We start from the raw sequence: 12765 nt of genomic DNA, 5'->3' as shown, positions 1-12765 counted from the left end.
CAAACTGGAGCTCTGGAGTTTATCGCACAGACCTTTATTTGAGGGATCCACACAAAGGACACACCCTCACTTCCAAAGCTTCTTGATGGACATGTTTTTCTCACTATCCTTTTGCATGACCTGGAGAGGGAAGGAGAAGAGATCCCGTGTACATGTGTGAGCAGGGATTTATGCAACCCCTGCTCCAGAGCCACCACAGCAAAGGCAGACAAGTGAGGCACTTACCTTGGCTACTGCCATCTCAAAGTCCTCCTGAGTAACGTGGACACGCCGTTCCCGCAGAGCATACATGCCGGCCTCTGTGCACACGCCCTGGGTAGGGAGAGAAGCTGAGGCCTTGCTGCTGACCCCCTTAGGACTGAGTTGGCTCTTAGGGCTTCCTGCTACTGCCCTGTTTCCCTGAAGCCTCCAATTACCTTCACTTCAGCCCCTGAAGCTCCTGGCATCAACTCAGCAATTTTCCTCAGGTTGATCCCCCTGGTCAAGTTCATTTTCCGAGAGTGGATTTTCAAAATGTCCAGCCGGGCCTAGGGACAAGAGAAGAAAGAAAGCCGTAAGCCCTGCTCTGTCTCCACAGCCAGGGCTCCTCCAGGCACCTCCAGCACAGACCTCCTCATTGGGAGGTGGGAATTCAATTTTCCTGTCAATCCTCCCAGGACGAAGCAGGGCAGAGTCCAGGATATCAATCCTATTAGTAGCCATGATAACCTGGGGAAAGGAGGAGAGGAATCAGCTACACTCTCTCAGGCCGGCATGCCGCCTCACCCTGTTAGCTGGCTTGTGAAAGCTTATCCCATCTCACCTTGATATTCTTAGTGGCCTCAAAGCCATCCAGCTGGTTGAGCAGTTCCAGCATTGTGCGCTGTACCTCACTGTCGCCTCCAGAGCCTCCCTCCAGCCGTGAAGAACCGATAGAGTCGATCTCGTCCATGAAGATGATGGAGGGAGCATGTTCTCGGGCCATGACAAACAGCTCCCTCACCATTCTTGCCCCTGTGCAAGGCCGACGTTAGAGCCATGCACACCCCACCCGCTACCCTTCCCCTTACCCCTCACACCTGTAGCCATAGTCACCTTCCCCAATGAATTTCTGTACCAGTTCAGAGCCAGAGACACGAATAAAGGTACAGTCCGTATGATGAGCCACAGCCCGGGCCAACAACGTCTTCCCAGTGCCCGGGGGTCCATATAGCAGGACTCCCTAGAGGGAGAGTATGCATTACACTTAGGAAAAAGGCCAGCTCTGTGAGGGCTTTGTATTGGATCCCTTGCTTGAGGTGAGGAATATAAAAACTGAAGGCCAGTATCTTTTCTGGACTGTGTATCCAAACTAGCTTACTGCTCCAGAAATCTCTCTTGCTGCTGTTGAGTGGGGAAGGCTACCCAGTGCTGGCTAAGTCTGATGTTACCTTTGGCTGTGCAATGCCCAGGGCTTCAAAGAGCTCAGGGTGCTTCACAGGCAGCTCAATCACTTCTTTGATCTCCTTGATCTGCTTGTCTAGCCCGCCAATCATCTCGTAGGTTGAGTCTGGCACCTTTTCCACCATCATTAGTGATACCAAAGGGTCCACTTTGTTAGGCAGGATCTTATGCAGAGTGTAGCTGTCATTTCTTAGAGCCACCCGACAATTGGGTGTCACCTGGAGGGAGGGGAGGGAGTCTCAGGATGTAGGGTGGTGGTGCTGCTCCCCCGCCCACAATATTACCTGCCACACTCACATCATTGATATCAATGTTCTTGTCCACATCAACAACAAATTTGCCCTCAGGATGGACCTGAAGAAGAAATGGGGGCTTGTGATTTTCCTCAGTTGTCAAAACAGCCATCCCAACCAGGATTAACACAAGGAAGCTCTGGGGTAATCGGACACTCAGGCTACATACAAAGGGAGGGAGTGCCAGGAGCCGGCTCTAGGGGTCACGCTGCTTTTACCTTGACCAACACTTTTTTCTTATCCATGGCCCTCACGACTTCTCCAACGTAGGAGCCCTGTTCCTGCAGCAGCTGCAGTTCCTCCCGCAACAGACGAACTAACAACAACAACAACAACAATCCCCAAACCATTAAAAAACATCAGTCACCTAAGGACCATTAACACTTGGAAGGGAACAAAGAACTTAAGACTTGAGACTTGAAAGGGGCTTCCACCAGGGCTTAGATAAGGTGTGCATGGAACAGCCACATAACCGGACAGTGCGCATCACTGTGGGCTGAGGACCGAGCAGTGCACGCCCAGACCCTGCCGCAGACCGACAGGGAGTCTTCCATCTTCTCCCTCACCTTTTGCATTGAGCTCATTCCTCTGGGCCTGCAGTCTCCGGAGGTTCTGACTCTTGTCATTCACAATCAACTATGGAGACAGGAGACAAATCCCGTTACTCAGTCAAAGCCTGCAGGAAACGATCTCGGCTGAGATTCTTACAGGCAGTTTAAGTTGCTCCTTCAGCTTCTCCAGCAGTATCTGAGGGCCCTGTCCTGACCTCTTTAAGATTTCCTAACGAGCCCCAAGCAGGTATCACAGAAGGCCCGCCACTACTGGTCCAGGGAGAACAAAATCTAATGGAGAGAAACTATCTACAGTTTGTTCATGGGAGTGGCTTCTGGAGAGGTAACATGGTATGGTGGACAGGTCCTGAGGTGAGACGCTTGAGTTCTAGCCAATTGCTGTGAGATCAAAGTAAGTCAATTCCTAGTTCCATGTCTTCTTCCGATGTGTGTATAGCCTGGAGTGACTGCAGAAACAGGAAAGTGCGTGTGTGAATGTGTGTAAGAGGGGTTAAGTGATTCGTAGGGGAAAACGAGAGTGGAAGGAACTTTAATTAGAGAGCGTGGGAAGAAGACAAACCTGGGAGGAAAGAACTGGGTGAAACAGGATGTTTGAAAAAGTCGTCGAGGTCTTATTGTCTACACAATACACAATGCATGTAAGCTGTGGATATGCAGAGTCAAATGCAACGTTCCCAGCCGGATTGATAAAGCCCCATTCAAGACTAGTTAATAAAACCCCAGCAGGTCTGAGAAGCCACCTTTTGAGTTGTTGGTCAGTCACCCAAGGGACTCCTAAAACATAGGACATTCCCATAGCCTTGGTCCCTCCCCTCCCTGCCTCCTTCCTGCAGTAAAGCACAGTTTCGTCGCCAAAGGTGCCACACAAGCTTCCAAGGAGGAACCAACTGATAGTTCTACTCAGCTGTGATGCTTATGACCCACAATTACCATGGTGGCACCCAACAGTTCTCTAACTGGACTGCAGCCTGCTTAAAGGGAGGAAAACAAAGCCCGGTACTAGACACATAGTCAACTATGCCGGGCTCGTTACGTTATGGATTGTGAAGAGCCTACAATCACTTTACTAAACCTTTTTTTCCCCATTCACAATACAGGCCAGGCACGGTGGCCTAGGCTGAGGAGTACACAGGGTAGGTTTACTCTGTTTCCATACAGTCAGTGTAGGAACACAGCCTGTGGTAAGCACAAGGAGGCCCACTTTACTAAGTCTGCATAATCTGTAACTGCAGTCTATTACAGATAAATGCGGTTCTAGTCCCTTCTCTTGAAACTTCTCTTGGCAACAAATGGAGACAATTACAGACAACCACAACTGACCAAAACGTAGAAGTCAAGAGACTGCATTGCTGGTCCCAACTGACATCTACAGTGCAACTCCTAAACCCAGGGCTCAGAGGTCATTTTGGAAGAGGGGGCAGAAAGATCCTAAGAGCCAGATAAACAAGGTTTGCTGGGAGACTGTTTCTTAGAAATGTCAGAGATTGGGCTGAAGAGATGGCTCAGCGGTTAAGAGCACCGACTGCTCTTCCAGAGGTCCCGAGTTCAATTCCCAGCACCCACATGGTGGCTCACAACCATCTGTAATGGGATCTGGTGCCCTCTGCTGGTGTGTCTGAAGACAGCTACAGTGTACTCACATATATAAAATAAGTAAATCTTAAAAAAAAAAAAAGAGTCAGAAATGCTACACTCATGAAGTCTCATCGACATGGATTCTTAAATTAGACAAGTCCTGAACACTGGTGACACCAATGGACACGCTAACATGGAAGGGAGAAGTTCACTCATGGGGCCTCAACCCCAGACAAAGAATTATGGCTCCTGAGGAAAGCTGAGAGGAAGACAAGGAAGAAGCGCCCCGTTTGGTTATGCAGTACCCAGTGAGCACATACATGCAGGTAACATTATACAGACTGAACAGGTCATGTCTGTGTATTTAGGAACACCCATAGAAGGGGTGGTTATGCAGTACCCAGTGAGCACATACATGCAGGTAACATTATACAGACTGAACAGGTCGTGTCTGTGTATTTAGGAACACCCATAGAAGGGGTGGTGGTGATAAGGATTTCAAAACATAAAATTAGAAAAAACAGTTAGTTTTAAAAGGTAGGCACGACGACACAGGCTTGTAATTTCTACCCTAAGGAGGCTGAGAGCTGGAGAATCCCAGCCCATCTGGGCTACACAATGAGAATCTATTAAATAAACAAAAGTAAGACAAAGGCAAGACAATAAAAGACAGACAACAACATCCATCCTTCCGCCTTATTTCAGACCCGAGAAAGGTGAAGCACTAAAGACCAAAGCATAAGCATTAAAACATGGTTAAAAGTGGTTGAGAGTCCCGGCTGCTCCGGGAGAACCTGGGCTGGATTCCCAGCACCCACACGGCAGCTCACAACCTTCCGTGACTCCGTTTCCAGGGATCCTACACCATCTTCTGGCACAGACATAGATGCAAGCAAAACACCCAAACACAACATAAAATGAAAAGCCTGAAAAAGCGAGCGAGCGAGCAAACAGAAATCCTAACTAAATACCATTCCCATCCAAGAGATTACCAATATACGTTACACTGCTTGTTACTTCCTAACCACAGAGGAGGGGCTGGAGAGGCGGCTCACCAGTTAACAGGGTTTACTGCTTTTGCAGAGGGCCTGGGTTTAGTTGTCACTCTAAGTGCCTGGGAAAGATAACTATCTGTAACTCAAGTTTCAGGGGATCCACTGCCCTCTTCTGCCCTGCGCAGGCACCTGCATACATATGATGCATATAAGCTTACGAAAGCACACATATACACATATGCATAATAAATTAACAACTGAAGAGCTACAAGAACGACACTGGAAAAGAACACTTTGCTGCACTCCCAGTGGAAAAAGGACGTTGAGAAATCTGCACCTACCAGCTAGCTCTCAAGCTCCCTCTGGTGTCTGGACTTACCTGGAGTTCTTCAATCTTGGACAGATAATATTGACGGAGTCCACTGCCTGCCTTCCCCTCTTCCAGTTCCATCTGAAGACAAGTGTAATTGTTAAACAGTTACGTAAACTACTAAGGGATAAAGCCAAAGTATTTTCAGGGCACTTTACCATATAGCTTAAGAAACAAGGCCAGGAAAGTATCATTCCCTTTTCCTCAGAAACTGGTTATCTCCATAGGTGAGGTCTGTGTGTTTGAACTGCAAAGGCTTAGTTATTGGTTCTAACCCTTCACTTTTGAATCCACTAAAAGGATGCAATTACCGCCTACCTTCGAAGACTTTTAGGAGGCTCAAGGGGCCATATACTTACAGAGCGCTTTGCTCTGTGGCAAGAGCTATACAAACCCAAGGTGTAACTACTACAGACAAAGGCAGAACAGAAGGACCAAGTCCAGGTCCCACCCAGGCCATTCCGGCTTGCCTAGCTCTTCATTCAGTTTTTACCCAGCCCTGTCCTGCTTACCGCGGGTGGCGCTGACACAGCAGATCCAGTTCCAGGCAGGGTCAAGTCTGACGTGGTCCACCCACCCCTGATCCACTCGACCCTTTTGCTAGTGGCCACCCCTCAGTTCAGATTTTGTGCACTCCACACTCGGCTTGGATGCCGCCCTGACGCCGCGGCAGAATCCTTACCTGCTCTGGCCCATCAAGCGCCATCTTCCCTCTTTCGGCAGGGACCGCCGGCATCCAAGTCACCCTATTGCGCAGGCGCGGAGCCGAAAGCGTGCGACCTGGGTCACGACCGAGAACAGTTCCGGGTCAATGGGCGGGGTGTGTGGTGAGACAATAACTGGCTTTATTACAGGCTCTACTGGCGGTTAGTAGGTTTGTAAAGAGATATATAACTTATGGCGGATGCTTCCTAGAGTCTAGGGAGTAGTTATTGTACTCTACTTCCTAGCCTCTACTTTTAACTTGCAAGACACGCTGACAAAATTTTTGGCCACACTCAAAATGGCGTAAATCAAGACGCTAGGAACACAGGGAGCGCGAGCGGAAGCGGAAGTACGATCACTACCCACATGTGCTACTTCCCTAAGTGTTGAAAACCTGCGGAGTTAAGGGCTATCTAACGTCTCGGTAAGTGATTGCTTCGCCACCCGAGGAACCGAAGCAAAAATCCAGCGCTCTGAAAGATATTCTCAACTTTTTCTTTCTCCCCAGAGTGAGTGATACTACCCCATCCCGCCATGGGCAAGAAAGGCAAAGTAGGCAAGAGCCGGCGGGACAAGTTCTATCACTTGGCCAAGGAGACCGGTGAGTGGGTTTGCGCTGCGTGAATAACATATCAGCCTTTACGCTTTTTCTAATATTGTGTTCCTTTTCCTTAGGGGGAGGGTGATGGGGTTGTGAGGCTGTGGAAGTCCTCTTAGAAAAGGCATCCGTAGACGTTATTGTTTTATACATCCACTCCCTACGGTCTAGGTTATCGTTCGCGTTCTGCCTTCAAACTGATCCAGCTCAATCGCCGCTTTCAGTTCCTTCAGAAAGCCCGGGCCTTGCTGGACCTGTGTGCTGCACCTGGAGGATGGTAATATTTGGTTGGCAGGGGCTGCTTGTGATGATACGTCCCTTGCACTGGCTGGCTTTGAGTTGCTTTGGGGGAGGATGGAAATCCGATTATACAATTCAGATTAAATATTCCATAGCATGTGTCTCTCCTAAATTTTGGAAGTCAGTGTCATTCTTTTTTCCCCTCTCGTGGGACTGAACCTAAGGACTTACTCATGCTAGGCAGTCGCTCCACCACCGAGTTATATCTCCAATCTGCTTTCTTTTCATTGAGACAGGGACTCTCAGAAATTGCCCAGGCTGGCCTTGAACGTTTGGCCTTGATAGCTGGTAATGCAGCCCTGTGTTGCTACGCCCAGCAGCTTGCTTCTTGAATGTGTGCATAGACAATTTGGCCAAGACACTTAACAAGTGCCCCTTAAGAGGCTGGGAAATCACATTGCCAAGGGATGAAAGGTATTTAAACCTGTCTTTTCCACAGGCTGCAGGTGGCTGCCAAGTTTATGCCTGTATCCAGTCTTATTGTAGGTGAGTGACTCTTGGGTATTTGAGGGGGAGGGGTGGGAGAGGTATTAAATTTGTCCTACATCTCCCTCCACCCTGTAATACACCGACTTAACATCTTAAAGGAGTGGACCTGGTTCCAATCAAGCCTCTCCCCAATGTGGTGACTCTCCAGGAAGATATTACAACAGAACGCTGTAGGCAGGTAATAAGATCTCTCCTTCATTCCCTCTTATGTGCTGGCGCCCTTGCCTCCTGAAAGTGAGACATTTCCCAATTTACCATGGTTTCAAGTGCATGGCTAAAGAGACCGTGACAATCCTGGTCACCTTTCCATCTTTACCTGTTTTTTATTTCCCCTTTTTCCCTTGAGATAGAGCCTTGCTGGGTACTTGGGATAGTTTCTAACTATGTAGTTAGTCCACACTTATGTGGAGCTGGGTCCATGGCCTAGTTTTGCCTTGATCTTTCAGTCTGTCTGCCTCTTGAATACTGGGTTCCACGTTCCACCAAGCCTGGCATGGATAGTGCTGTGAACGGGTGGAAGACTCTTTGTTCAGTAAAGTTCTTTCCAGTGAACCAATTCTAAGCTTGGCAAAGATAGGTTGTGTTGTTGTTGTTGTTGTATGCCTAGTACCTGGCACTGTGATGCCAATGGTGGGCACTCACTCTGACTAGACGGATGACTGAATCAGAATTCTGTTCTTAGCAATCATTGTGTTTCCATTGCTACAAAGCCTTTACTTTCATTAGGCCCTGAGGAAGGAGCTGAAGACCTGGAAAGTTGATGTTGTGCTCAATGATGGGGCTCCCAATGTGGGGGCTAGTTGGGTCCATGATGCTTACTCACAAGGTACAGGGAACGTGGGCTTGGAGGGGAGGGTGGAGGTGGCGTGCCCTAAGGCTTCAGGGGTTCACTGGCTGTTTCTGTCCTACAGCTCACTTAACTCTGATGGCTCTGCGTTTGGCCTGTGACTTTTTGGCCCGTGGTGGTTGTTTCATCACGAAAGTCTTCCGCTCCCGAGACTATCAGCCTCTGCTGTGGATCTTCCAGCAGCTGTTCCACCGTGTCCAGGCCACCAAGCCCCAGGCCTCTCGTCACGAATCTGCAGAAATCTTTGTAGTCTGCCAAGGTAAGACACAACCCCTTCCTCTTGACACAGCCTTCTAATTATGAAAGCATACCTTTAATCTAGCAGAACTTTTACTCTCTCTTCTCATTTTAGGATTCCTGGCTCCGGACAAGGTTGATGCTAAATTCTTCGATCCCAAGTTTGCCTTTAAGGAAGTTGAAGTTCAGGCTAAAACTGTCACTGAGTTGGTGACAAAGAAGAAGCCAAAGGTGTTTTTATTGTTATTATTTTGAGAAACTGGGAGAACTTGATATCTTAGAATCGACTGTCTAGTAATCATCTTTTATTTCCCTTCCTAAGGCTGAAGGCTATGCTGAAGGTGACCTCACTCTGTATCACCGAACCTCAGTCACTGACTTCTTGCGAGCTGCCAATCCTGTTGACTTCCTCTCCAAGGCCAGCGAAGTGAGTTCCTAGATTGAGAGTCTATAGGAGGCCCAGAAACAAGGCCAGAACAACGTCCCATTCTTTCCCTCACAAACAGATCTCAATAGACGACAAAGAGTTGGCACAGCACCCAGCTACCACTGAAGATATCAGAGCATGCTGTCAGGACATCAAAGTGCTGGGGCGCAAGGAACTTAGGTACACAGGAATAAGGGCAACACTATGTTGGACTCTGGGGACCAGGCTTGTGTTAAGTTTATGGCTGAAGCCTGAACTCTGGCGTGTGGACTTTAAGAAGAGACAAAGATGGAGAAAGTAAGATAACAGTATTTCTTGGGCAGGTCTCTACTGAATTGGAGAACAAAGCTTCGGCGATATGTGGCCAAGAAGCTGAAAGAGCAAGCCAAGGCACTGGACATCAGGTAAGGAGGAGGTGACCAGGGCTAGGGATGGCTGGGTATCGGACCACTGTCTGGGAAAAATAAGCGAATCTTTGAACTGGTTTGTCAGCCTCAGCTCGGAAGAAGAAGGTGATGAAGAAGAGTCAGCAGCTGAGACAAAGCAGGCTTCAGAGGAGGAAGAGGAGAGAGAGGAGGAAGAGCAGCTTAACCGGACTCTGGCAGAGATGAAAGCCCAAGAAGTGGCAGAACTGAAGAGGTGAGGGGTCTGAGGACGAGTGTGTGGAGAGAGTAAAGGACACTCAGTTTTGGAGATAAGCGGGTTAAATCCCTCAACTGTTGTTCAGGAAGAAGAAGAAATTGCTTCGTGAGCAGAGGAAGCAGCGGGAGCGTGTAGAGCTGAAGATGGATCTGCCTGGGGTCTCCATTGCAGATGAGGGGGAGACAGGCATGTTCTCCCTGCGAACCATCCGTGGTCAGCAGGTATGGGAGGGCTGGGCGATCAGTTGGAAGGCTTGGAGGTGGGGGGGTATTGGGTTAAATGTATTGAGGGATCATGGGGCTTGGTTGTTATGCTCCCCTATAAATTAGTAGGAGAATCCTAGAGGAGAAAATGAGTAGTACCCTGTGGCTCCAAAATGATAGAAACACGTCTGATAGGATGAGATCACGAAGATCTGTAAGCTAGAGTATTAACCAAGAGTTCACATTACAGTAGATGACGTTGTAGTGCCTGGGTCACCAAGGAGGCACAATTGACTTCCCTTCACTGGGTCTAATGAGCGCCTTGGCTGAAGAACATGCCTTTCACAGTTAAAGCCGTCTCACAGCAAAATGAGCTTTTGTGGTGGAATAGCCTGGTCACCTGTATGACACAGGAGAGGCAACAGAGCAGGAACAGTTTAGTGTCAGCTCCCCTTCAATTATGTAACATAGTCTGTTTTCCTCATTTGCTAAGTAAGAATACACCATATCCACTCAAAGTTTTATGGAGAGTTGAAAAAAATGGTGGGAGTATAATCCCCAGAGTGTTGTGATACTCAAGTAGCAGCTCTGTTACCCTGGGAATAGGTTTAGAGTTCTAAGGGTGGTTGAAGTCAGCCGATTCAGTTTGATGCGTTCTGGCTAGTGCTCCTTCACTCGGGTTCAGCATACAGATTTGAGTTCTGTATGTTAAGTGGCTTTTGAGATTTTTTTTTTGTAAACTAGTATGTAGATCAGCGCCCTGATGTTTTAGACAGGCTGGTACTTCCTAGGTCCCAGCTGCTGTGTGAGAACTAGTATTTATTTGCCAGTGTTCTTTCTTGATGTTGCTGAGAAGGATCTAAGTTAACGAGCATGGGAAGATGCACCATGTTGCCTGTAAGAACTGAATTTATCCCTGTTGACCTTCAGTTGTTAGAGGAAGTAACACAAGGAGACATGAATGCTGCAGACACCTTTCTGTCTGATTTGCCAAGGGATGACATCTATGTGTCAGATGCTGAGGACGATGATGATACTTCTCTGGAAAGTGACCTAGATCCAGAAGAGTTGGCAGGAGTCAGGACACACTCAGATCAGAAGGAGCAGAAGAGGTAAGGGCTCTCTGAGGGGAAGTGCTGCCCTCTGAGACAGAATTAGTGTGGGCACGGACAGACAGAGGCAGGCCTCAAAGGTTGTTTGGGTCTCTTGAATTTGACCTTTTCCCCCCCTCACTTTTCACAGCTTGCAGTTTGCTCAAGTAGATGACAGCAAAGAGGAAGAAGGAGAGAATCCATTGCTTGTACCACTAGAAGAAAAGGCAGTGCTGCAGGAAGAGCAAGCTAGCCTGTGGTTCTCCAAGGTAGAGCTAGGGAGACCGATGGGATGGGCCTTCTCTGGCAGAGGGGATGCTGAGGTTTTCCTGTCATAGGACGGCTTCAGTGGGATAGACGATGATGCTGACGAAGCCCTGGAGATCAGTCAGGCACAGCTGCTGTACAAGAGCCGTCAGAAGGAGCAGCAGCCAACAGATCCACCTCCACCACCTACTAACTTGAAGACTGAGAAGAAATCTTCCCAGTGCCAGAATGAGGTCCCTAAGGAGACAGAGGCTATCACTGACACTGGAGGGGAGGACAGAGACAGCTCGGACAGTGACAGCAGCAGTAGTGAGGATGAAGACGAGTGAGTGGATACAGCTGATGGGTTTCTGTGCATTGCATTAGGCAGTTTTAAATGGTGGAGTATTACCTTGCAGGGGGGTAGAATAAGCACAATCTGTCTCTTCCACAGTTGGAAAGTATCCCGTGGTAAGAAACGAAGCCGTGGTTCTAAAGCAGACGAGGATGGGTTTGAGGTAGTGCCTATTGAGGACCCAGGTAAGAAGTATGGAGAGAGGAACCCGTGTAAGTTGCAGTAGTGAAAATTGGGCGCTTTGACTTTTGTCTTTCCTCTCTAGTGAAATATCGAATTCTGGACCCTGAAGGCCTTGCTCTAGGTGCTGTTATTGCCTCTTCCAAAAAGGCAAAGAGAGACCTTATAGATAACTCATTCAACCGGTAAGGGGCCAGAACACTCAGGTGCAGTGGACTCAGGCCAGGTAACAACAGGTGATCACTGGCCTGGTATCCTCTCTACTCAGGTATGCTTTTAATGAAGAGGAGGAAGAACTTCCAGAGTGGTTTGTGCAGGAAGAAAAGCAGCATCGGATACGCCAGTTACCTCTTGATAAGAAGGAGGTGGAACATTACCGAAAACGCTGGCGTGAAATCAACGCACGGCCCATCAAGAAAGTAGCTGAGGCCAAGGCCAGAAAGAAACGGAGGGTAAGTGTGTGTTGAGGCTGCCTGTGGTTAGTTGTGGAGAAAGGTATGGAGAAGAAACTAACTGATGCTCCCTCCCAGATGCTGAAGAAGCTGGAGCAGACCAAAAAGAAGGCGGAAGCCGTAGTGAACACAGTGGATATCTCAGAACGGGAAAAGGTGGCACAACTGCGAAGGTGATTTGGCAGAACAGACACAAGGACACTGGGTTAAGTAGTTCTAGAGAGCAGACCTCTTAACCTGTTTCTTTCTTTTATAGTCTCTACAAGAAGGCTGGACTTGGCAAGGAGAAACGCCAGGTCACCTATGTTGTAGCCAAGAAAGGTGTAGGCCGTAAGGTCCGGCGGCCAGCTGGAGTCAGAGGCCATTTCAAGGTAGTGGACTCCAGGATGAAGAAGGACCAACGAGCACAGCGAAAGGAACAGAAGAGAAACCACAGGCGAAAGTGAGCAGAGTGCTCGGGGGGGTGACGGCCAGGAAGGAAGGCGCGGCAGTCTCTCTGTGGTTGGGAGCTGCTGGGCACCCACAGCTCCTCTTTGAAGAATGATTACCATGAAAGGACCAAGGAGGTATTTCTTCATCGTGATAGACTGACACAGTCACCCACAATCTTGGCGTGTGATGGAACTTGGGGATGGGAACAAATCTCTTTTATAAGCCTTCAGGGGAATTCAGTGTTGCTGGCCTTCGTTGGAGGCCTTATATTAAGCGTGTGGTTCCTTCTGAGTCCCACCCCTTTCCAGTATTTTGAATAAAAAGATAATAGAAG

At 48.5% G+C, this 12765-nt stretch overlaps 2 protein-coding genes and 1 pseudogene across 2 annotated transcripts; 1 reads left to right on the top strand and 2 right to left on the bottom strand.

The window, feature by feature from the left end:
- Nucleotides 1-14: 14 nt before the first annotated feature.
- On the bottom strand, nucleotides 15-5948 carry Psmc5 (proteasome 26S subunit, ATPase 5). Its single transcript, NM_031149.1, has 12 exons — nucleotides 5910-5948; nucleotides 5237-5308; nucleotides 2282-2351; nucleotides 1934-2031; nucleotides 1720-1776; nucleotides 1410-1640; nucleotides 1075-1201; nucleotides 803-993; nucleotides 610-708; nucleotides 417-527; nucleotides 226-312; nucleotides 15-120 (listed from the first exon to the last, which is right to left on the bottom strand). The coding sequence occupies exons 1-12, from the start codon at nucleotides 5931-5933 to the stop codon at nucleotides 67-69; spliced, it is 1221 nt and encodes a 406-aa protein (NP_112411.1). The 5' UTR covers nucleotides 5934-5948; the 3' UTR covers nucleotides 15-66.
- On the bottom strand, nucleotides 3360-3485 carry LOC120095430 (small nucleolar RNA SNORA51; annotated as a pseudogene).
- A 371-nt stretch (nucleotides 5949-6319) lies between the features above and the next one.
- Ftsj3 (FtsJ RNA 2'-O-methyltransferase 3) lies at nucleotides 6320-12764 on the top strand. The gene is given in 21 exon segments (NM_001012014.1): nucleotides 6320-6356; nucleotides 6441-6533; nucleotides 6702-6807; nucleotides 7270-7316; nucleotides 7418-7497; nucleotides 8046-8145; nucleotides 8231-8425; nucleotides 8519-8634; nucleotides 8726-8830; nucleotides 8910-9010; nucleotides 9154-9234; nucleotides 9323-9469; nucleotides 9558-9693; nucleotides 10606-10787; nucleotides 10918-11035; nucleotides 11105-11358; nucleotides 11467-11552; nucleotides 11633-11732; nucleotides 11816-11999; nucleotides 12078-12172; nucleotides 12256-12764. Coding segments are annotated over 20 exon segments (2490 nt in total). The 5' UTR covers nucleotides 6320-6356; nucleotides 6441-6466; the 3' UTR covers nucleotides 12446-12764.
- The last annotated feature ends 1 nt before the right edge of the window (nucleotide 12765 follows it).

The sequence above is a fragment of the Rattus norvegicus genome, chromosome 10 (genome assembly GCF_021556685.1).
Source record: "Rattus norvegicus strain SHRSP/BbbUtx chromosome 10, alternate assembly SHRSP_T2T, whole genome shotgun sequence".
NCBI lineage: Eukaryota > Metazoa > Chordata > Mammalia > Rodentia > Muridae > Rattus > Rattus norvegicus.
This window is presented reverse-complemented; position numbering and strand designations above follow the sequence as displayed.

Coding starts and splice junctions, on each gene's coding strand:
- Psmc5 (NM_031149.1), bottom strand. CDS start 5,933: ATGGCGCTTGATGGGCCAGAGCAG. Junction 2,352..5,236: donor CCAAGATTGAAGAACTCCAG/GTAAGTCCAGAC, acceptor CTGTCTCCATAG/TTGATTGTGAATGACAAGAG. Junction 1,202..1,409: donor TGGGCATTGCACAGCCAAAG/GTAACATCAGAC, acceptor CTCTCCCTCTAG/GGAGTCCTGCTATATGGACC.